The 25,133-nt window shown below is 43.8% G+C and overlaps 1 protein-coding gene across 1 annotated transcript in view; it reads right to left on the bottom strand.

Annotated features, from left to right (window-relative positions):
* The window catches only part of TMEM40 (transmembrane protein 40), a 93,524-nt gene that overhangs the window by 15,086 nt on the left and 53,305 nt on the right, over window positions 1-25,133 (bottom strand). Inside the window, exons 6-7 of the mRNA XM_068251731.1 lie at window positions 23,688-23,777; window positions 7,885-7,947 (exon numbers count right to left, since the gene is read on the bottom strand). Of these exons, the coding sequence (XP_068107832.1) occupies window positions 7,885-7,947; window positions 23,688-23,777 (153 nt within the window). The remainder of the gene's footprint in view (window positions 1-7,884; window positions 7,948-23,687; window positions 23,778-25,133) is intronic.

Raw genomic sequence — 25,133 nt, 5'->3', positions numbered from 1 at the left:
TACAAGATAGAGCTAGTTGCAATAAACAGACCAAGCTTATATCAGTGTGCCTGTACGCCACTAAAGTGGAGTACAGAATGTAACTTACAGAATGCAGGTCATGTGATTGAATTGTGCAAAAGTATGTTGGGAGATTCCATCAGTAGAAAGCATTTGCTCTTTATTTCCAGGCTGTGGTTGTAGTCATGTGTCAAGGAACACACCCATGCGACTTGCTAACTAATAATCTAATACTAATTTGAATATTTGTATAGCGCTTTTCTTCTGACAGACTCAAAGCATTCAAGAGCTGCAGCCACTGGGACGCACTCAAGAGTCCACTCTGCCGTGTTAGGGAGTCTTCCCTTGAACTCCTTACTGAATTGGTACTAACCCTCACCAGGATTTGAACCCTGGTCTCCCATGTCAAAGGTGGTGCCCTTAACTAGTACACTATCCAGCCACTCTTGGAGCATAATACATATTTGCGGGAAAAGGGGAACTTGCTATGGGGATAGAACAATACTGTGATAGGTATAACAGCCTGCAACACTGCTGCCACCACTACATGGATACTTTCCCGAAATCTTGCTGGCAGTCAGGACACATACAGGCAGGGGTGTTCCTAGGGTTCTTGAAGATCCAGGGCACCAAGCGGGGTGTACGGCAAAAAAGGGCGTGGTCATTCTGTGAGTGGGCGTGGCCATGGGTGTGGCTATATGTACATGAACTTAGCAGCGGTGTAAGCTACAGATAACGGGCCGGCCCATCGAAATATTGGATGGAGCCCCCTGTCCTTTATTTAGATAATTTACAATCAGTATAGGCATCGATTAACCATTTCAGCCCGCGGGGATTTTTCACCTTATGCATCAGAGCAATTTTCACCTCGCATTCATTCGCTAATAACTTTATCACTACTTATCACAATTTATTGATCTATATCTTGTTTTTTCCGCCACGAATTAGGCTTTCTTTGGGTGGTACATTTTGCTAAGAGCCACTTTCCTGGAAATGCATTTTAACAGGATTAATAAGAAAAAAATGGAAAAAATTCATTATTTCTTAGTTTTCGGCCATTATAGCTTTAAAATAATCCAGGCTACCATAATTAAAACCTATGTATTTTATTTACCCGTTTGTCTCGATTATTATACCATTTAAATTTTGTCCCTATCACAATGTATGGCGCCAATATTTTATTTGGAAATAAAGGTGCATTGTTTCCATTTTGCGTCCATCACTATTTACAAGCTTATAATTAAAAAAATGTTTGAAGTATACCCCCTTCAAAAACATATTTAAAAAGTTCAGACCCTTAGCTAACTATTTGTCTTTTTTTTTTTTTTTTAAATGTAATTTTTTTTTTTCATTAAAAATTTTATTTGGGTAATATTTTGGTGTGGGACATAAACAGTAAATTTTTAATGTTGTTATATGTGTAAATTGTTATATAAAAAATGTGTAGATGTAGTTTTACTATTTGGCCACAAGATGGCCACCTTCGTTTTTGGTTTCCCTCCTTGTACTTCTCGCTAAGCGGAAGTACAAGGGGGATGCGGACATCTTTCCGGGCAGAAGAACTGAAGCCTCACAGGTGAGCGCTTCGGTTTTTCTGCGGGGGACAGGGATCGGTGATCGGGAACCATGTTCCCGTTCACTGATCCCAGGGCTACTGGGGGACACCACGGGGACACGGGGGCGTGCCCACGATCGCGCGCCGAAGCGCGGGAGCGCTGCAAGGCAGCTGCCCGGACGTGAGCTTCACGTCCGGGCGGCACAAATGGTTAAAGATGTATACGCACATACAATTTTGATTGGTCAATCACTGACCAATTTTACCACCAACCATGTAGTAAGTGGGCCAACAGACAATGAATATGATGAACAGAGCTAAAATTGGCTAATCAAAATTGTATGTGTGTACCAGGCTTTACAGCTAATACTGTATATACTGTACACACTGGAGGTAGATCAGCACACACAGTGCAGGCACCAGAGAACAGCTTATAGTATAAGCCTTATACTGTACATACTGTAGGTAGCTGAGATCCGCACACTGCAGCTAGTTTACTACCAGTACAGGCACAGAGTAACAGCTTATACTGTACATACTGGAGGTAACAGAGATCAGCACACACTGCAGCTAGTTTACTATCAGTCCAGGCACAGAGTAGCAGCTTATATAGTACATACTGAAGGCAGCAGAGATCAGCACACACTGCAGCTAGTTTACTATCAGTCCAGGCACAGAGTAACACCTTATACTGTACATACTGGGGTAGCCAAGATCAGCACACACGGCAGCTGGTTTACTATCAGTACAGGCACAGAGTAACAACTTATACTGTACATACTGGGGGTAGCAGAGATCAGCACACACTGCAGCTAGTTTACTATCAGTATAGGCACAGAGTAACAGCTTATACTGTGCATACTGTAGGCAGCAGAGATCAGCACACTGCAGATAGTTTACTATCAGTCCAGGCACAGTAACAGCTTATATAGTACATACTGAAGGCAGCAGAGATCAGCACACAATGCAGCTAGTTTACTATCAGTCCAGGCACAGAGTAACAGCTTATACTGTACATACTGGGGTAGCCAAGATTAGCACACACTGCAGCTAGTTTACTATCAGTCCAGGCACAGAGTAGCAGCTTATACTGTACATACTGGGGTAGCCAAGATCAGCACACACTGCAGCTGGTTTACTATCAGTACAGACACAGAGTAACAGCTTATACTGTACATACTGGAGGTAGCAGAATCAGAATCAGAATCAGTTTTATTTCGCCAAATACAGCAGAGCTGTAGTCGGAATTATTTGTGGTACACATGCCATGGCACATGGCAGAGACCCGCAAACACTGCAGCTGGTTTACTATCAGTGCAGGCACTGTACATACTGGGGGTAGCAGAGATCAGCACACACTGCAGCTAGTTTACTATCAGTACAAACATAAAGTAACAACTTTTACTGTACATATTGGAGGTAGCATAGATCATCACACACTGCAGCTAGTTTACTATCAGTGCAGGCACAGAAAACAAACAGCTCATACTGGACATATTGGAGGTAGCAGAGATAAGCACAGAGAGACAGCACAGCACAGCAGACAGGCCCATCCAGTTCCAGGTGCTGTTTGGCTAGTGGCTAGCCTACTGCTACTGGGCTGGCTGAAGGCTGGCTGGCTGTGTGGCTAGCTGGCTCTGGCTGCACTCTCTCCCCTCCAACCCCCCACCTGGCTAGTGGCTACTACCACTGGGCTGGCTGCAGGCTGGCTAGCTATCTGGTAGCAGTTAGCCAGATAGCTAGGTCCCCAAAATACGCGTAATCTGGCAGCAGCAGTTCCCCTAACATACACATAATCTGGCAGCGGTTCCCCAAAATACACTTAATCTGTTAACAGCGGTTCCCCAAAAATGCAGATAATCTGACAGCAAAATAGGTACCCCCAGCATAGGTAGCCAGGTCTATAGGTGTCCCCAGTATAAGTAGCCATGAGTATAGTTGTCCCCAGAATAGGTAGCCAGGTGTATAAGGTCCCCAGAATAGGTAGCCAGGTGTATAGATGTCCACAGAATAGGTGGCTAGGTGTATGTTCCATAAGTAGCCAGGTGTATAGTAGTCCCCAGTATATGTAGCCAGGGGGTATATGTGCCCAGTATATGTAGTCAGGGTATATTAGTCCCCCGTTTATGTAGCCAGAGGTATATGTCCCCAGTATATGTAGCCAGGGGTAAATGTCCTCAATATATGTAGTCGGGGGTATAGTAGTCCCCAGTATATGTAACCAGGGGTTTATGTGCCCAGTATATGTAACCAGAGGTATATGTGCCCAGTATATGTAGCCAGAGGTATATGTGCCCAGTATATGTAACCAGGGGTATATGTGCCCAGTATATGTAGCCAGTGCTATATGTGCCCAGTATTTGTAGCCAGTGCTATATGTGCCCAGTATATGTAGCCAGAGGTATATGTGCCCAGTATATGAAGTCAGAGGTATATGTGCCCAGTATATGTAGTCAGGGGTATATGTGCCCAGTATATGTAGCCAGAGGTATATGTGCCCAGTATATGTAGCCAGGGGTATATGTCCCCAGTATATGTAGTCAGGGGTATATGTGTCCCCAGTATATGTAGCCAAGGGTATATGTCCCCAGTATATGTAGGCAGGGGTATATGTGCCCAGTATATATAGCCAATGGTAAATGTCCCCAGTATATGTAGGCAGGGGTATATGTGCCCAGTATATATAGCCAATGGTAAATGTCCCCAGTATATGTAGGCAGGGGTATATGTGCCCAGTATATATAGCCAAGGGTAAATGTCCCCAGTATATGTAGGCAGGGGTATATGTGCCCGGTATATGTAGGCAGGGGTATATGTGCCCAGTATATATAGCCAAGGGTATATGTCCCCAGTATATGTAGGCAGGGGTATATGTCCCCAGAATAGGTAGCCAGGTGTCCCCCCAACAGGAGGGGAGCAGCGCAGAGAAGGAGAGCTGTGGGCACAGCGGGGAAAGGGGGACGTCTCCCCCCTCCTTCCCTCACCTTGGGGCTCCCTCTCCCTCACTCTCCCCTCCAGAACTAAGTCATGTGCGGCGGCTGGCAGCGTGCGGAACTTACCTCCATCTCTTTGCAGGCGCGGGATGGTCTAATGGATTTGCTGCTAGTCTGGTCTGGTCCAGACCAGAGCAGCAGTACCAGAACTTCCGGCGCTTGGAACGAGATGGAGGTAAGTTCCGCCAGCCACTGCACAAGACTTTGTTCTGGAGGGGAGAGCGAGGGAGCCCCAAGGTGAGGGAAGGAGGGAGGAGACGTCCCCCCCTTCCCCGCTGTGCCCACAGCTCTCCTTCTCTGCGCTGCTCCCTGCATTCGGGGCACTAGTGTTGGGGCACACCAGTAAATAGATTAGGGGCACCCTAGGACATGTTGGGGGCACAGGCCCCCCTAAAATAGGGCTAGCGACGCCCATGCATACAGGTAGGACCGTTCCGCACGATCTGCTGAATGGACCACAAGTTTGCTGACGCATTTTTCCAGACCACTGAGCCCAGCAGACCGGAAACAGAAGATGAAGCCTTGCATTGGGGGCAATGGGAGAACAGAACGTTTCCTCACACTAGTGAAGAAACTGACCTTTAAAGGCCCATACACACGGGGTACGGCCGTCGCCGCAACCACGTGGCACGCGCGTGGAGGTCGCCCGTGTGTATGACGCGCGTGCCCCGAACCGTCGCCCGTCGGAGCTGTCGTCAGGCGATTGACATGTTCAATCGCCGGCTACAGCTGTCACCGCAACTTCGCCGTAACTGTCGCTAGTCCCACGTGAGTACGCGGGCTAGCAACAGGAGACCTACGCGAGTGAATGGAGCATCCGGCCGGGGGATGCTCCATTCACAAACAGCTTTCGCCGCGTCTCTGCCTTTCTGGCGAGACGTGTGGACAGCTGTCGCCGGCAGGAAGCTGTCGCTCCCTGTTCGCGTGCGCGAATGCATCGGGGGACAATTGTCCCCCGTGTGTATGTAGCTTAAGAGGCAAAATCCACTGGGGGAGGGGGTCGTGGGGATACGAACGGGGCCTAGTAGATTGAGCAGCCAGGCGGGTGAGGGAGGGTTAAAACGTACCCATGCTTCCGTCTTCAATTTCTACCAGGTGGTTTCTTGCAGGCTTCAGTCTTGTGTCACGTGACTACGCTTCCTACTTCAACCCGGAAGGAGGAAGCGTGGTAATCACATGACGCAATTGAAGGCGGAAGAAAACGGAATCCTGGAAGAAACCACCGGGCAGCAATTGAAGGCAGAAGCCTGGGTGAGTTTTAACCCTCCCTCACCTGCCCGGGTACTGCATCCTCCCTCACCCGCCCGGCTGCTGCAACAAGAGTGGCAACGGAGTGAAAACAGATCCGATTGACTGGTGATCAGATCCGTTTTCACAGATTCATTTTCCAGTGTGAACCAAGCCTTACGGATCTGGTGAAGAGGAAACTGGATCCGTTTTACCGGATCCGTTTGGCTTAATTGCACAATGTGAACCGGGCCAAACTCTTGCACAGGACAGAAGGAAAACAGAGAGAAATGTACCTTGTATGTATTTAGAGAGTTTAGCCTGTTCAATTCCCCCTCATTTGTGTCTAATCACAAGTATCAGGAAGTAGACACACTGCAGATTTATTTTAGGATTTGTATCGGCTGTAACAAAGAAATGTTTTTGTTTAAAGGTTATTATGCTGTTGAATATTTTTTAGAGCAGAGAGGACGTTCTGAGTTCAGGTCCGCAGCCCGCTTTAACCTTGATACAATTCTGACCCTTTAGTTTGCCTGTGACACTCGGTGAGTTATAAAAATCACATAATCCTACTTCAATGATTGTTTCCTTTTTACCATTACACTATGCAAATTACTGCTCAGTGTGCTTGCTGTGTGTATCTGGATAAGCTGGTTTATTGCACACACAGTATGGCCTAGTGCACACCAGAGCGTTTCTGCTGCGGTTTGCGATCCGCTTGCGGGTGCGGATCCGCTAAGGTAATGTATTTCAATGGGCTGGTGCACACCAGAGCGGGAGGCGTTTTGCAGAAACGCATACTCCCGGGCTGCTGCAGATTTTGGATTGCGGATGCGTTTCTGCCTCAATGTTAAGTATAGGAAAAACGCAAACTGCTCTGAAAAACGGCACTTCAGAGCGGTTTGCCAGGCGTTTTTTGTTACAGTAGTTGTTCAGTAACAGCTTTACTGTAACAATATCTGAAATCTACTACACCAAAACCGCTACACAAAACCGCTACACAAAACCGCAAAATGCTAGCTGAAACGCTACAGAAAAAGAAGAAAAAGCGTTTCAAAATCTGCTAGCATTTTGCGGATCTGCTAGCGGTTTTTGGTGTGCACCAGGCCAAAGTGTGTAGCATTAAATCTTCACAACCATTCATTAAAAAACATACAGCTATATCAGGCAGAATGATTTGACCCATTGTCTTAAAATATGGAATGCATTCTTGTTTTTTTGGATATGCTGGAAATGATGCACCATAAGTACAGTACTCAAACCTGAGAGGAAAATAAACGTATGAGATGACAAATTGTATGTGCTTTACGAAAGGTAAGTATAACATGGAAGGGAGTCTCATATTTTTATGTTTAGTTTAAGGACTTACATTTTAAACTTAATGCTAAACAGCCTTGCTGAGTTAAAAACAAACAAGCAGAGGTAATGATCCTTTGAACTTTTCAGCTCTGAAACCGTATTAGAAACCTTTTCTCATTCAGATAAAACTCTTTTGGCTTCCATTTGCTTTTCCGGAAACAGACTGAATTCGACAGGGTGTTCAGCAAGCTAATTTGTATAGATAACAACTAAATACTTGTACTGAAAAAAGGGAAACTGACTTCCGACAGTTTCTTAATAGGGCTAGTACTATACAGTATGTACTTATCTCATCATGTCATGTCACTTCAGATGGGTTTTAATGGATACATAAGAGAAAAAGAAAAAATGCTGATCTACTTACCTGGGGCTTCCTCCAGCCCCTTTAAGTCTCTGTGTCCCTCTTCGCAGCTCTGCTGGCAGCCACTCTTCTGTGGTCCCCTCCATAGTGGAGCTTGTGCGCAATGCGCGAGTGTGTGCACATCTGTTTGCATGGCCAGGAGCGTTCTATGCAAGCATGTAGCTCAGCATTTTTTATTTTTCTCTCATGTGTCCTTTAAGAAGGTAATATTGCACTTTGCTGTGAAGACAACTGCTTAACATAGCAGACAATTATTGGCATCAAGACATTAAAAGGAAAGCTAATAATATTCATTGTAAATGGCTTTAGGAATAAGACATAATGCAAAAAAAAATGATTCTGAAAAAAAAAAAGTTTTGAGCTAACAGTGGAAGCTCAATAAATATTACCTGCATCATAAGCAGAAAACATCTCCTCTTCAGTTCCATACTCCTCTTTCAATCTGTCCTGATCTAATAAAACAAAACGGCCAAGTTAATGTAGAGATCATAATTTATTAGATCATTACAAAGCAGCCCACAGCAGCCAAACTAGCTGTTACATTCACCTTTTTAATGCAGCAGGAACAACAGAGGATGATTACTGACTGGTTACTGTGTATTACTTGTTAAAACAAAACAGAGGACACCAAGAGCCCAATAGTGCAATATTGTCTGGTAAGCTCAATATATAATGTAATGTCAAAGGTTCTTATACTCACAAAGGTGGGATACCATCAGGTAACCACTTGACAGGCAGGTGGGGAGTATTAGTACCTGACCCCACTCAGGTATAAGTCGCTCTCTGTAGATAGGAAAATGGGGAAAGAACCCCTCCACCAGGGGTGGACTTAATCGTGCTGTAATATGTACGAACAGAGGCGCCAAGCAGAGTAAAACAATGTTCTAAAAATGATAAAAAGAGGGAAGTCGAGGTGGACTTACCTCCCTCTGGCAGTGGACATATACTCAAATGCAGAGTAAAAAATATACAATTTATTCACAGCTCCATAAAATCGCAACGCGTTTCGCGGTCAACAATCCTGCCTCATCAGGCAGTACAGGAGCATATAAAACTGGTTCAGGTCCATAAAGCGTGTGAGCGCCTCTGGACACTGACACTGACACGGACAATCATTTATACATAATTATTGTAAAAATGAAGCACTTTTTTTATTACATTATTTTCACTGGAGTTCCTCTTTAAGGAATCCATACTAATCAGTCAGTAGGCTTGGTGTTTGGCATTGCCTTATGGTCTTTTCAAAATGTCATCCAAAGAACTGTAGGCCAAACTGAACACAGATTGACAGTGCTGAGGTTTGTCTGAGGCCTCTTGCACACTACATGCGATTCTGATTCTTTTTATACAATCTGATTTTTTATTCTGATTTTAATAAGTACGTTTTTTAATTGTAATCAAAAATTGGATCGTATAAAAAAATTGGAATCGCATGTAGTGTGCAAGAGGCTTGAATGTGTTTGGTACAAACAACAGGATCCCCCATGCTGCACTGTTCCACCAATCATTGCTAGGAAAAGGCAGGGAGGTCTCTTCTGCATCTAGAGGGTGGCAGCAGTGACGTAGCAATAGGGGGTGCAGAGGTTGAACCGCATCGGGGCCCGCCCTCAACCACAGTATTAGCTCTTTTTTGGTCCAGTGCTGACAATATTTACTTATGTAGATGCTTTAAATAGTAGTGATCCTTAACACACCATTTATCATCCTCTTCTTGCACCACTGATACTGTGGTTGTCCTTGATTGGTTGGTGTGCCATACCAATTGTTATCTATAGAGTGCTTGGGGGTCTATAATGTAAAACTTGCACTGGGGCCCACAGCTTCTGGGTGGCAGGAATCCAACTGGATACCTGCTGATCACCTGGTCTTTATCCAGCTATTGTGGACAGGATTAGCATCCATTTATAAAGCCTCTGTAAGTGACAGTACTTTATATGGTTCTGATCCAGTTCTGAAACATACCTGAAGAAGAAACGTAAAGTTTTGAAAGCCTGCAAAGAAATCTTGTACAGTTAGGCCTCATTCACATCATACGCGCTTCCGTACGCATTTAGAAGCGTGTATGACGTGTCACACGCAAGAATGGACAGCCCTTCTGCCGTTCACATCAAAGGTGCTGCGCAGCAGTACGATGCGCTATGATGCACTTGCATACTGTTGCATGCATTCTGCCCGCAAGTGCAGAGCTGACCCATTCACGTCAATGGATGGGATCAGCAGCGCAGCAGGTAGCGGCGCAGATGGTGTGCGATCGTACGCGTTGCGTTCCGATCACACGTCCATCTGCGCTGCATAGATGTGAACGAGGCCTTAGTCATTAAAGGTATCACCTAAACTGCTTTTTTTGTTAAGTCTTCGGATTCTCTCGAGACCATGACTAATAACGGACCACACACATTTGGCCTCATCCATTTTAGAGTATTATGTTGGTGCAGCTAGGTGTAATGCTGTTAGAGGCTGCTGTGCAATAAATGTAGAACACAGTGCTAGGGGCTGAATATTGACACTTACAGTGTTGCTGTCTGGTATATACAGAGAATGTAATTAAGTCATGGTGAACTAGAAGCACTGGGAGGGAGTATAGGGGAATACAAGGGAGTAGAAGGGCCAGTTTACACGGACATCTGCTCGATGTTTCTCACTAGCTGTGGTGTTTGTTGTTAAAAGTGCTGCAGTTTTCCATTGGTTGAACTAACACTGCATTCCGATTCTGATTTTTCCTGTCATTTCAGCTTACCCTGGGAGCAACAAGCTTCTTCCAGGATTGCTCACCGTCACGTCTCCGTGTCCCTCTGTGGGGGTAAAAACCACAGAGAGACGCCAGAAGCTGCTGAAAGATGTCAAATGCTTTTCTGCACACTTGCAGAAGAAAAAAAGAGAGAAATAGAGACTGTGCTGATGTGCTGAATGTAAATTATTGAGCCTCATATGAAGCAAAAACACAGCATTATGACTAGTGTGACACACCCAGATACAGGATTAGCGTGTGAGCAAATGCCTGTGTTTGAAAACAATATCTCTAAGGGTTATTTTTAAGTATCATAGCAACTACAGTGATACACAAATACAGGATTACTCTGCGTGTGTATGTAAGAAAACCAGTATTACACTAAAATATTTCTGTGTTTTAACGGCAATACGCAATGTCGGCGCTTGCTGTGATGCAAGATTGCACCCGCATCCCTCTAGCTGTGCCATGCCTGGCTATGGGATTTGGATGCATGATGCGAGTTTATCCTGCTGTTTTTTTTTTTCCTCTCCATATGGGAATTTGCATGCAGCCTTTTGAATTCATTAGGCTGAAAAATTGCATCCAAATGTGCATGCAGGTAATCGGACGGGAATGGCAGTGGAACCGTAGCCTAGTTCTTGTTGTGCAGGCATACACATACTGTAACGATATGTGTACTTACATGTACGCAAGTTTTGTAAAGAAGAGTACCTGCAATTTTGAATGTTACTTTACAGGCTACATTTATAGGGAACAATAGTAGGGGAGAAATGAGAAGTGTCTCTGGAAATGTAGGATGAGGCAGAGGAACAGGGCAACAAGGAGGAGATGAAAGCAGGGGCGTAACAATAGACCCTGCAAGGGGTCCCAGTGGGGGAAAAATTTTGAGAGACTGACAAGCAACTAAGGGCGTGGAGAGAAAACGTATTCTACTCTCATACAATTGTTATGTTGACTGCATGTGTCCACTACACAGATAAGGAATCATACACACTTCCTCAGGCCAATCACAGTGCCAATAGCACAGAGAGCCTCAGGGAGCCTCATAGGGAGCCCGAGAGGCTCCCTCTGCTATTGTTTTTTTACTCAATTGGCACTGTGATTGGCCAGAGGAAGTGGGCTCAGACCTGTGAAACATGTTGACATGCTAAATAAAATCTTTGTTCACAGAAGAATTTTGTTATTGAGATAAGCCACCGCACCTTTTTTGTTTTTAAACGGTTTTTAATTTATTTTATATACAACAATTTTCCCTTAAATTGTGCTTTACATACCACCAGCATCCCCTGTTGTAGGGGTCAAGACAGAATACCCACAATGAGGTTAGCCTTGGCCCCCCGGTCGAGTTTATTGTCTCCACCAGCTTCCTGCCATTGATTGCCCCCTTGCAACCCACATTTGTGAGTAGTATTTTGATTCCGTCACTTTATACATTCCTGTTCTGACATACTGCACCATTGCTCCCATTTTTGTTTCCTGTGTGTTTTTGCTCCAGGATGCCACAACACCCCCTCTACTTTAAGAATACTGCAGAGACAGGGATGTGTCTCCATGCATGGCAGAGATGACTTTTTCAGAAAAATATTTTCATGTGGTCATGCAGTATTGGGAGATAGCCATGGCCGGATTTACCATAAGGCACTGTAGAATCAGGAAGCCGGCACCATCCGGGATGGTGCCGGCTTCCTGATTCTACAGTCTGTTAATCTGTGGTGCTACTGGATCTGCCTGGGCACATCCCTGTCATTGAGTAAGCCAAGAGAGTGCCACACAACTACGTCTATCTCCAGAAGGCACTATAGGCGCTGGCATACAGGCGCTTGATGATGGAAGGGCAGCTCACTCCCCTCCCCAAGCTCCTCCCTCCCTCCTTCTCTATGCAGAGTTCCGATGAGAGTGTAAATTAGAGGCTCTTCTAGCTACCTAATACTAAGGGGCACTTGTAGCTACCTATGACGGGCAAGGGAAGTAAGGGAGAATCACAGCTGGGACAGCCAGCACACTTGCGGTGCAGTTTGGTGGTGTTTTGTAGTGTACTATTCAGTAATGAATGGGATCGCAAACCCCGAGCCTCTGTTCTGTGGCCTGCCAAATGTATTATTTATTTATTTTAAACAATACGTTTTTATTGTAATTTTTTAAACATACAAAATATATGCAGAAAAAGAGGAAAAAATTATCTTACATTATTATATAGGTAGTCTATAATAATAATAATATACCGAGACGTGCCGAGTGCCACGTGCCAAGGGGGAAGTATTTAGTATTAATGGGGGAGTATTTAGTATAAATGGGGTAGTATTTAGAATAAATGGGGGAGTATTTAGTATTAATTGGGGGAGTATGTAGTATAAACGGGGGAGTATTTTGTATAAATGGGGGAGTATTTAGTATTAATGGGGGAGTATTTAGTAGAAATGGGGGGGAATTAAGTATTAGGGAAGTATTTAGTATTAATGGGGGAGTATTTAGTATGAAAGGGGTTTATTTAGTATTAATGGGAGAGTATTTAGTATAAATGGGGGAGTATTTAGTATTAATGGGTGAGTATTTTGTATAAATGGGGGAGTATTTAGGATTAATGGGGGAGAATTAAGTTTTGGGGAAGTATTTAGTATTAATGGGGGAGTATTTAGTATGAAAGGGGTTTATTTAGTATTAACGGGGGAGTATTTAGTAGAAATGGGGGAGTATTTAGTAGAAATGGAGGAGAAGCAGCAGTGTTGCTCTGGGAGACATCTCAAGCTCACTCCAACCTGAATTATCGCAAATTCTTTCTGTTTTAGGAAAGCAAAGTTTTGTTTTTCTTAACATCTTAGTAAGGGGGCTTTTAGGACCATTGTAGTCCCTTACACACTCCAATGAGTTCTGGGTCACCATGAGCTTGCTGATTAGTCTGTACCTCTCGGATTTACAAGCCCTACTCCATAGAGCCAAATGAATCCATGCCATGCACTGATGAGGATCAAACAATCTGAAACAGTCTGTATGCATTAGAGATGCGAAGTTCGGATCTTTTCAATGATCTGGATGATTCGAATCGGATCATTGAAAAGATCCGGATCTTTGATCCGAATCTCGGATCATTTTACTACTGAAGCATTCAGAGGTGAAATGAATAGCAGGACAGGTCTTTGCCTGCAGTGGACAGAGAAGGGGAGGGGGGTGGACACACAGAGAAGGGGAGAAGATGGACAGAGGGAAGGGAGTGGACAGAGAAGGGAGGAGGGACGAGCAGAGAGCAGAAATGTTTGTTTGCACACAATACCCACATGCTGCAATCATATGCTTTACATATATTTCACCTATATGTTCATCTGTATACTTTGAAAGCAAACGTCGCACAGTGAAAGAAAGCATTCCCCAAAGCATTCCCAGAAGTGAAGTGCAGCTGTTTAGAGCAGTGCAGGAGGATCATATTGCCCTGCAATCACAGTGCCTGCAAAGTTACTGAGCTGTGCTGAGCTAAGCCAAAAGCTTCCAATTTGTTCACTGTGCACAACTACGGAACAGACAGCCTATAATGAGCAGCACATTATAGCCAGTATGTGTGCTCTACATATATCTGGCAGTGGCACCCATGTCCCCTCTCTCTCATCTACCTCTCCCTGCACGGCTGGCTCCCCTCCAACAGAGCGATCCATCTCTGCTCTGCTTCCAGGACCCCGCTGCCCGCTGAGAGGGGGCGTGTCGCTCCTGGCCCCGCCCCTTTTGCGATCCGAATCACTTATTTTGATGATTCGGATGATTCGACTCACAAAAGATTCGGATCAAAGATCCAAATCGTTCATGATCCGGACAACACTAGTATGCATGTTGGATTATTATGGCTCTGTACAAATTAACAAGCTGACACATCATTGCATTCCAGCGGTTCTGGAGGTGTGTTTAGCTTCTAAGGGTACAATGGTTAATTTGCATATATTCAGCAGTGTTGCACTGGGAGACATCTCAAGCTCACTCCAACCTGAATTATTGCAAATTCTTTCTGTTTTAGGAAAGCAAACTTTTGTTTTTCTTAACATCTTAGTAAGGGGGCTTTTAGGACCATTGTAGTCCCTTACACACTCCAATGAGTTCTGGGTCACCATGAGCTTGCTGGTTAGTCTGTACCTCTCGGATTTACAAGCCCTACTCCATAGAGCCACATTAATCCATGCCATGCACTGATAAGGATCAAACAATCTGAAACAGTCTGTATGCATGTTGGATTATTATGGCTCTGTACAAATTAACAAGATGACACATCATTGCATTCCAGCGGTTCTGGAGGTGTGTTTACCTTCTAAGGGTACAATGGTTAATTTGCATATATTCAGCAGTGTTGCACTGGGAGACATCTCAAGCTCACTCCAACCTGAATTATCGCAAATTCTTTCTGTTTTAGGAAAGCAAACTTTTGTTTTTCTTCAATTAGGACCATTGTAGTCCCTTACACACTCCAATGAGTTCTGGGTCACCATGAGCTTGCTGGTTAGTCTGTACCATTTTGTATTAATGGGAGAGTATTTAGTGTGGGGGAGTATTTAGTGCCAAGGGGGAAGTATTTAGTATTAATGGGGGAGTATTTAGTATAAATGGGGTAGTATTTAGAATAAATGGGGGAGTATTTAGTATTAATTGGGGGAGTATGTAGTATAAACGGGGGAGTATTTTGTATAAATGGGGGAGTATTTAGTAGAAATGGGGGGGAATTAAGTATTGGGGAAGTATTTAGTATTAGTGGGGGAGTATTTAGTATGAAAGGGGTTTATTTAGTGTTAATGGGAGAATATTTAGTATAAATGGGGGAGTATTTAGTATTAATGGGTGAGTATTTAGGATTAATGGGGGAGAATTGAGTTTTGGGGAAGTATTTAGTATTAATGGGGGAGTATTTAGTATGAAAGGGGTTTATTTAGTATTAACGGGGGAGTATTTAGTAGAAATGGGGGAGTATTTAGTAGAAATGGAGGAGAAGCAGCAGTGTTGCTCTGGGAGACATCTCAAGCTCACTCCAACCTGAATTATCGCAAATTCTTTCTGTTTTAGGAAAGCAAAGTTTTGTTTTTCTTAACATCTTAGTAAGGGGGCTTTTAGGACCATTGTAGTCCCTTACACACTCCAATGAGTTCTGGGTCACCATGAGCTTGCTGATTAGTCTGTACCTCTCGGATTTACCTTCTAAGGGTACAATGGTTAATTTGCATATATTCAGCAGTGTTGCACTGGGAGACATCTCAAGCTCACTCCAACCTGAATTATCGCAAATTCTTTCTGTTTTAGGAAAGCAAACTTTTGTTTTTCTTAAATTAGGACCATTGTAGTCCCTTACACACTCCAATGAGTTCTGGGTCACTATGAGCTTGCTGGTTAGTCTGTACCATTTAGTATTAATGGGAGAGTATTTAGTGTGGGGGAGTATTTAGTATAAATGGGGGAGTATTTAGTATTAATGGGGGAGTGTGACAAGTGTAACGTGACACGTGCCAAGTGCCACTAGTTACCTAATAAACAATAGAACAATAGTGTAGTGATAGTGAAGGTGTTAACCACTGAACAGCTTTAGGTTTATCACTGTATACAGCACTTGCTAGGCCAGCAGTACTGGAGCATGTCTCTCAGTGAGCAGTGACAAGCAAGGACGATATTTCTCATCATGGCACCCCTCCTTATTATACAGGGGGGCCTGGCCAGGGTTCCTTTCTGTGATTGGGTTCTAGGGCTTAGGCTGGGAAATGAGGCATGTAGCATCATGATCCGAATCGGATATCCGGCCTCAGTATCCGGGGTATCCGGGCGGATTCGGATATCTGGATAGAAAAAACGGAAGTGACCTTTAAATTGCTTTAAAAACGTTTTTTTTGGGTAAATGCGGCATGTAGCATCATTATTTTTTAAAGGGAAACACTAATTGATTATGTGGGGACTTAAAATCCCGCCCCCCCCCAAAAAAAATGGCTGTCAATTAACATCAGGAGTGGTTCCAGACAGCGGTTGTGCAGCCCACATTGTGTCCAAAGTCCAACCGCACATCTGGGACATGACAGTTTTCAGCCCAGACACCTCCCAAAAAATTATGCAGCAATTGTGTGTTGGATTAAATATAGGTGGTATCAGCACAGCAGCAGTGGCCTGTGGCACCCTAGTGGTGGGAGCAGCAAAGGCAGCAGGTGCAGGGCAATGCAGCAGCAGCAGGTGTAGCATCTGCCAGGAGCATGCCGGACGTGGCACTTGGGGGCACTTGGCATGTGGCACTTGGCACGTGGCAGTTGGCTTATGGCAGGTGGTACTTTGCACATTGCAGGTGGCACTTGGCTTGTGCCACGTGTCACATGCCACGTTCCACGTGCCACCTGCCACGTGCCAAGTGCCACTAGCTACCTAATAAACAATAGAACAATAGTGTAGTAATAGTGAAGGTGTTAATCACTGAACAGCTTTAGGTTTATCACTGTATACAGCACTTGCTAGGCCAGCAGCACTGGAACATGTCTCTCAGTGAGCAGTGACAAGCAAGGACGATATTTCTCATCATGGCAACCCTCCCTATTATACAGGGGGGCCTGGTCAGGGTTCCTTTCTGTGATTGGGTGCTAGGGCTTAGGCTGGGAGCCCTCTGATTGGCTCAATGAGGTCAGGTGGGGCTGGCCAGGGTTCCCTTCTGTGATTGGTTGATAGGGCTTCTGCTGGGAGGCCTCTGATTGGCTCAATGACGTCATGGACGTCATCTTCTTAGTTACAGTATCTCAATAGTCGGATATCCGGATTGCTATCCGGATTTGGGCCCAGGTATCCGGAATCCGAATCCAGATAGCTGAAAAAGTTCGGATTATCTGGGTAACTCAGATATTTGAAAACTTTTTTTGCATCTTGTTTACAAGATTCAGTTTAATAAACCCTGAAAATGTGGTGTTTCTAGGACTTACGGGAGCTTTTCGATTAACCACTAAAGTCGGCTGATTTTTACTGTAATGTAAAATGCAGAAAATCTGCATTATCCGATATGCGGTAATTTTAAGCCAATCAGAATACGCAGAATAAATAAGCCAATCAAAAAAAATGTGGAAATTTCCACCTAAATCCTCATTCTCTGATTGGTTTATTCATTCTGAGTCTTCTGATTGGCTTAAAATTACCGCATATCGGATAATGCAGATTTTCTGCATTTCACATTACAGTAAAAATCTGCCGACTTTAGCGGTTAATAGCAAAGCCCCCGTAAGTCCTAGAAACACCAAATTTTCATGGTTTATTAAACAGTTAAAAAGTTTTCAAAAAGACCTTATAGTTTTTGAGAAAATTGATGTTAAAGTCTGGGGAAATTTCCGCAATTTCCGGTGGAAATCCGCAGTGGAATGCGGAAATTGGTAGTGGAAAGCGGAATCGGTAGCAGTAGCGGTAATTGGCAATGGCGGAATGCGGATTTACCGCGGAATCGGAAATTGGCATATCCGACCATCCCTACACAAAAGAGAAGAAGAGAAAAAGGATTTGTCCTCAATAGTAATAAACGTATATGATTTATATTTACCTACATTGACCTAGGTCAAGTATAGCCTTAAACATGGTATCTAGTAACATAGAATCCAGTATTCTTTTGGTCTTAAGACTTAGACTTCCTTTTGAGAGTTCGGCTCAGTGGTAGATAGTATATGCTGGGATTAATTCAGGGAATAGGTGGCCATATTATTGGAGTGCCATGTGACGTAGCAGGTGGGTTGGTTATGGGTTTCAATTTGATTTCCATAGTTAAATTAAATTCTACACTTTGTTGAAGGCGGGTCAGGGAGGGTAGAGTGTCTAATCCCCAGTGTGAAGCAATTAAGGTTCTTGCTGTACTCAACAATAAGGAAATTCCTGGTCGAGAATAGGTAGGAAATTCTTCTAGGCCTATATGTAGTAAGGCTAGTTTAGGTGACATATTAATAGAGGTTTTGGATGTTAGCTGAATTGTTTTAGTAATGAAGTCCCAGAACGGCTGGATCTTTGGACAGTCCCAGAATATATGGGCAAGGGTACCTGATTGTGTACAATTTCTCCAGCAACGTTCAGAGTTGGCTGATGAAAAAAGGGCCAACCTTCTGGGAGTGTAGTGCCATTTCAGTAAATGTTTTTGATAATTTTCCCAATGGGCCATGCATTTGGAGTGTTTGCGGATGTCATTGGATGCCCTTATTAAGTGGTGTAGTTGTATTTGTGTAGAGAGGTCATTCGACCAAGTTAAGCAGTATCTATTCAGTTGCTTACTGAGCTGATATGTTAAGGTTTTGTACCAGATACAGATACCTCCAGACTGGAATGAAGAAGAATTTAGGTGTCCTGCTAAATGTATTATTATTACAATGTACTGTATATGCCCCTCCCATTGGCTTCTGTCTGAGCTGTCTAACCTAGCTCATGTATTCTTACAACCACAAGGAGGACTTCTCCAGCTGCCACTGAATCAGTGACCTGGACTGGTAAGACCAAGACGACCATTTCTGGTAATTCAGTAATTCCCCCACTGTATTCATCTAACCTTAACCACTTCACATCCAGACCTTATTTCCCCCTTATGGACCAGAGCCATTTTGATGTTTTAGCCATGACCCTAGTTAATCAGCAATAACTTTATCCCTACTCATGACGCTTAAATGATCTATATACCGTCTTTTTCAAGACAAACTATGCTTTCATTGGGGGTATTTTGTACTAAGAAAATAGTTGTTTTATATTCATTTTAATGGGAAAAAAGAGGAAAAAAAATAAAAAATGCATGATTTATCAGTTTTTACCAGTTCCAGCTTAAAAATAAAAAGTGCTACTGTCATAAAAAAACTATGCCACTAGTATTATGTCCCCCAGAATAGATAGCCAGATGTGTCCCCAGTATCACTCCCCCCCCCAGCATAGTCAGATATGTCCCCAATATAAGCCCCCCCCCCGTATAGTCAGATGTGTCCCCCGCATTTGTCACCCCCAGCATAGATCGTCATATGCACCCCTAAGAATAGTGCCCCTAATTATAGCCAGATGTGCCCCTGGGATCAGCATTCCCCCATTTTAGCCAGATATGCCCCCAGGATTAGAACCAGCCCCCCATCATAGCCAAATGTGCCCCCAATATTAGGTTATCCCCCAGGGTAACCAGATGTGCCTTACTATTAGACACCCCCCCAGTTAGCCAGATGTCACCCAGTGATCTTAACATCCCCCCTTTTAAATACCCCCCCCCCCCCCCAGGATTGATAGCCAGATGCCCCCTGGCGGCGTCACTCCCGAAAGTGGAAGTGTATTGGAGGAGATGGGATGTGGGTGCGGGTGGATGCGGCCGTGCGATAATCTGCAGCATGTTGTAGATTCTCGGATTGTTCTGCACCGCTCCTCACAACAGGCACGGAATGGAAACTATTCCATTGCCGTGCATGTGTTTCAGGACACCCGTGGTGCAATGCGGCTACATAGCCGCATCACACCTCTTCTAGTGGAAACGGGCCTTAAGTCTAGCTGCCAAAATGGTGTGCAAGGGAGTAGGGAAGCTTTCTGGTATCTTACTATTTTGGCAATTAAACTGCCGTTCAGGAAATGCTTTTGAAAACAAAGAAAACCCTGAGAATCCCTCATGAGGAGATGGACTAGTCCAAAACTTGTTGGTTCAGTCGGATTTTAACTGCTTACTTTTTTGCTGGAATTGTGCTTTAAATGTAATTCCACATTCAAGGAAACTTCATTTACAAATACAATTCACAGCAGCCACTTAAAGGACCACCAATGCAAATATTTGTAAAACACATGCATATACAATGTACCTTTCTCCCCCAGTGAAATGGGCTACATATAAATTACTTTTTTTTCTGTGTTGCTGTCAATTAAAGTAGGCAATAAAAATCTTACAGATTGTGTGCTAGTTCCACTCCTCATCGGATATTCTCAACAATAACTATATTATTTACAAAAACACTCCCCGGAAAGAATCTATTCAAAGATGTCAGCTTTCTTACGCATTTGCATACTATTTTGACAGCTGGAGTGAGCTACTGCAGTTCAGTAAGTGCTTTTGTAAATCTATATACAGTATATAAAATCGAATGTATGTGTCTACAGTATGTATGTATGTGCCGCGATCACTCGAATATGCCTTGACCGATTTGAACGAAACTTGGTATACAGATCCCTTACTACCTGAGATGATATGTTCTGGGGGTCTCGTGTCCCCCCTGCACACCTGGGTGGAGCTACAAACAGCCAATCAGATTTCACCCATTCATGTCAATGGAAAAAAAATGTAATAGGCTGCCATTCTCACAGTAATCAACCCAGAGTTCCCACACTTGGCACAGTTGGTCAATTGGTGACCAAGGTTACAAATCAAGGAAAATTGGGCGGAGCATTAAACAGCCAATCAAATTTCAGCCATTCATTTTCAGTGGGAAAATGTAAACTGCAGTCAATCTAAAGGTGCCCATACATGGTACAATCTTTCATTTTTTTTCGATTAGATAATTTAGTTAAATTATTCCGTTAGATCGAATATAAAGATTTTTCCAGCATGTCCAATCTGATTTTTCTCAAAAAAACAGGATAATCGTTCGAATTTCTTGATCGAAAAAAAAAATATTTTCAACTTTCATTCGATTTGATCATTTAGATCGAATAAACAGGATAATCGAACGTTTTTATTGTACCATGTATGGCCACCCTTAGACTGTTAATCACAGGGTTTTCAAACTTGGCACAGTTGGTCACTGGGTGAATGAGATTAAGATTCTGGAAAGTGGGTGGAGCCTACAACAGCCAATCAAAATTCACCTATTGATTTTCAAGGGGAATACTTAAATTTCTACCATTCTTACAGTGGTAATGGCAGAGGCTTCAAACTTGCACCAGTCGGTCTGTAGGTGACTGGGGTTTAAATTTGCTAAAGGGACATAGCCACAAACAGCCAATCAGATTTCTTTGTTGGATAAACTGCTTCCATTCACACATTTTTGATGCCAGGAACCCGAAAGCTCACAAACTTAGTCATTGAGTGACTGTGTGTCAAGGTTTCAAAAAGTGGGCAGAGCCAAAATGAATTTCACAGGGAAAATATAAACTTTTTACATGGGAAAAAATAAACTGCAGCCATTCTTATACTGTTAACCCCCTTGGCGTTACGACTCTTTCCGGATTTTAGGGTCTAAAAGTGGTGCAATTTTTTTGCACCCTTTCAGACTCTAAAACCTGGAAAAAATCATGCTGCCAGGGAGATCTGCAGCAGTTCTAAAATCACTCACCTCCCTGGGCTCCCGCGCTGCAGTTATGCCTCCATCCTCCGGGTGGCGCTGCAACTGTAAAGTGAAATTGCCGGCTGTCGTCATGACGACAGCCGGCGATCTCACCAGCAGGAAGCAGAGCCCCGGAGGAGAGGTAGAAGAATGCCGGTCGACGTCGCGATTCCCAGGAGGTATGTAGAAACGCTCCCGCTGTGCACAGTGCTCTGCATTCAGCCTCCAGTGGCTACCCCGAGCACACGGTCGGGATTACCGCTCTTAGCTGCGGTTTTCTTCCCCGACCCTAGCTCAGGATAACCACCAAGGAGGTTAATGGCAGGGTTCTCAAACTTTGCCCAGTTAGCCACTGGGTGACTGAGATTAATATTCAGGGAAATGCATGGGGCCTTTAATAGCCAATCAAAATCCGCCTGTTGATTTTCAAGGGTATATTTAAATTGCTGCCATTTTACACTGTTAAAGGATACCCGAAGTGACATGTGACATGATGAGATAGACATGTGTATGTACAGTGCCTAGCACACAAATAACTATGCTGTGTTCCTTTTTTTCTTTCTCTGCTTGAAAGAGTTAAATATCAGGTATGTAAGTGGCTGACTCAGTCCTGACTCAGACAGGAAGTGACTACAGTGTGACCTTCACTGATAAGAAATTCCCCTTTTTTTTACCTCTTTCTTGCTCTCAGAAGCCATTTTCTGCTAGGAAAGTGTTTTATATTTGGAATTTCTTATCAGTGAGGGGTCACACTGTAGTCACTGGAGTCATCCACTTGCATACCTGATATTTAACTCTTTCAGGCAGAGAAATAAAAAAAGAAACACAGCATAGTTATTTGTGTGCTAGGCACTGTACATACACATGTCTATCTCATCATGTCACATGTCAGTTCGGGTATCCTTTAACCTCCTTAGCGGTAACCCCGTGTGTGACACGGGGTAAGCCGCCGGAGGGTGCCGCTCAGGCCCTGCTGGGCCGATTTTCATAATTTTTTTTTTGCTGGACGCAGCTAGCACTTTGCTAGCTGCGCTAGCACCCCGATCGCCGCGCGCCCGATCGCCGCTATCCGGTGCGGCGCGCGCCCCCCCTCCCCCCCCTGCGCTGCCTGGCCAATCAGTGCCAGGCAGCGACAAGGGGTGGATCGGGTCTCCCAATGACGTCCCGACGTCGCTGACGTCGGTGACGTCATCCCGCCCCGTCGCCATGGCGACGGGGGAAGCCCTCCAGGAAATCCCGTTCTTTGAACGGGATTTCCTGATCGCCTATCGCCGGAGGCGATCGGCGGGGCTGGGGGGATGCCGCTGAGCAGCGGCTATCATGTAGCGAGCCCTGGGCTCGCTACATGATTTAAAAAAAAAATATCAAAAAAAAAACTGCTGCGCTGCCCCCTGGCGGTATCTTTCATATTGCCAAGGGGGTTAATAGCAGGTGCCTCAGACCTGGTACAGTCGGTCACTGGGTGACTGGGGTTTAATTTCTGGGAAGGGGGCAGAGCCACTAACAGCCAATCAGATTTGATTAATTTCTATATATTCTACAACTACATTTTTTTGCATGGAAAAATATAAACTGCAGTCATTCTTAAGCTCAACACACACCATACAATCTTGGTTGTACAGATTTACCAAATCTATGTAGTATAAGGGCCAACAGATTGAAAATACCTTGAATGATTTATTGGATAAGCTCTACATGAAAGTGGTAAGATTGAACAACCAAGATTGTATGGTGTGTGTTGAGCCTAACACTGTTAATGGCAGGGTTCTCAAACTTGACACAGTTGGTCACTGGGAGAGTGGGATTAATATTCAGGAAAGTGTGTGGAGCTTACAACAGCCAATCAAAATTCACCTATTGCTTTTCACTGGTAATATTTAAATTGCACTGTTAATGGCACAAGCCTCAAACCTGGTACAGTTGGTCATTGGGTGACTGGGGTTCAAATTCAGAAAAGGGGAGGATCCACAAGCATCCACTCAGATTTGTTTCATTTCAATGGGAAAATACAAATTTTGATGCCACGGACCCCAAAGCTTACAAACGTAGTTATTGTGTGTTAGGGTTTACCAAAAGCAGCCAAATATATGCCTGGGCAACATCGGGTTATCAGCTAGTAAAAAAAAATCTGAGAATCCCCAATATAAACTGGAAATTGCAATTCATATTCAATCATTTTGACCAAATTGAAAGAAGCACTCTGAAAAAAAATGATTTGATTACATGTGCATACCATGTGCATCCTCCGGGGCTTCATCCATTTCTTCTTTATGAACTACAAGTGGTCTTACAGTTGCCACAGAGACACTGGGTTTTACTTGACCTGAAATTTAAAGTGAACTTGTCATTATTAAACAGACCAAGTGGCCTGTTTATAAGGTTGTGCAAACTAATTAAATATTCACACATTTGAAGAAAGCACCCACAGCTAAAATGTAACACTATCTATACACTTGGGGCAAATAACATAGGTGTTAAATGTTTGAAAATGTTCTCCAAAAGTGGAGAAGTGTTTAAACTGTTTGTTTGAAAGGTGATTTGTTCTCTTATGCAAAAACAGGATTAAAAAAAAGTAATTTAATGAAAATATATTGATGCGGTAATACAACAATATGGTAATATAACAACAACAAAACAACAAAATAATAATTAACCTTTTCCAATCCATTTTCTTGAGGTGAACCTCCACCCCAGTCTCAAGTCTTTTGCAGACTCCAAGAGGTTTTCTTCCAAGATTGCCCTGTATTTGGCTCCATCCATCTTCCCATCAACTCTGACCAGCTTCCCTGTCCCTGCTAAAGAGAAGCACCCTCAGAACATGATGCTTCCACCACCATATTTGACAGCGGGGATGGTGTGTTTAGAGTGATGTGCAGTGTTAGTTTTCCACCACACATAGCGTTTTGCATTTTGGCCAAAAAGTTCCATTTTGGTCTCATCTGACCAGAGAGCCTTCTTCCACATGTTTGCTGTGTCCTCACATGGCTTGTGGCAAACTGCAAACGGGACTTCTTATGCTTTTCTGTTAACAATGGCTTTCTTCTTGCCACTCTTCCATAAAGGCCAACTTTGTGCAGTGCACAAATTGATTGCATTTCTGATCAGCGCTCTCCTTGTTTGACCTGTGAGTTTAGGTGGACGGCCTTGTCTTGGTAGGTTTACAGTTGTGCCATACTCCTTCCATTTCTGAATGATCGCTTGAACAGTGCTCCATGGGATGTTCAAGGCTTTGGAAATCTTTTTGTAGCCTAAGCCTGCTTTAAATTTCTCAATAACCTTATCCCTGACCTCTCTGGTGTGTTCTTTGGTCTTCATGGAGTTGTTGCTCCCAATATTCTCTTAGACAACCTCTGAGGCCATCACAGAGCAGCTGTATTTGTACTGACATTAGATTACACACAGGTGCACTCTATTTAGTCATTAGCACTCATCAGGCAATGTCTATGGGCATCTGACTGCACTCAGACCAAAAGGGGCTGAATAATTACGCACACCCCACTTTGCAGTTATTTATTTGTAAAAAAAATTTCATTCCACTTCTCACGTGTACAGCACTTTGTATTGGTCTTTCATGTGAAATTCCAATAAAATTGATTCATGTTTGTGGCAGTAATGTGACAAAATGTGGAAAACTTCAAGAAGGCCGAATACTTTTGCAAGCCACTGTAGGTAGAGTAGT

Source organism: Hyperolius riggenbachi, chromosome 9 (assembly GCF_040937935.1).
Source record: "Hyperolius riggenbachi isolate aHypRig1 chromosome 9, aHypRig1.pri, whole genome shotgun sequence".
In the NCBI taxonomy this organism is placed as follows: Eukaryota; Metazoa; Chordata; class Amphibia; order Anura; family Hyperoliidae; genus Hyperolius; species Hyperolius riggenbachi.
The sequence above is the reverse complement of the archived record's forward strand: the minus strand, read 5'-3'. Positions and strand labels throughout refer to the sequence as shown.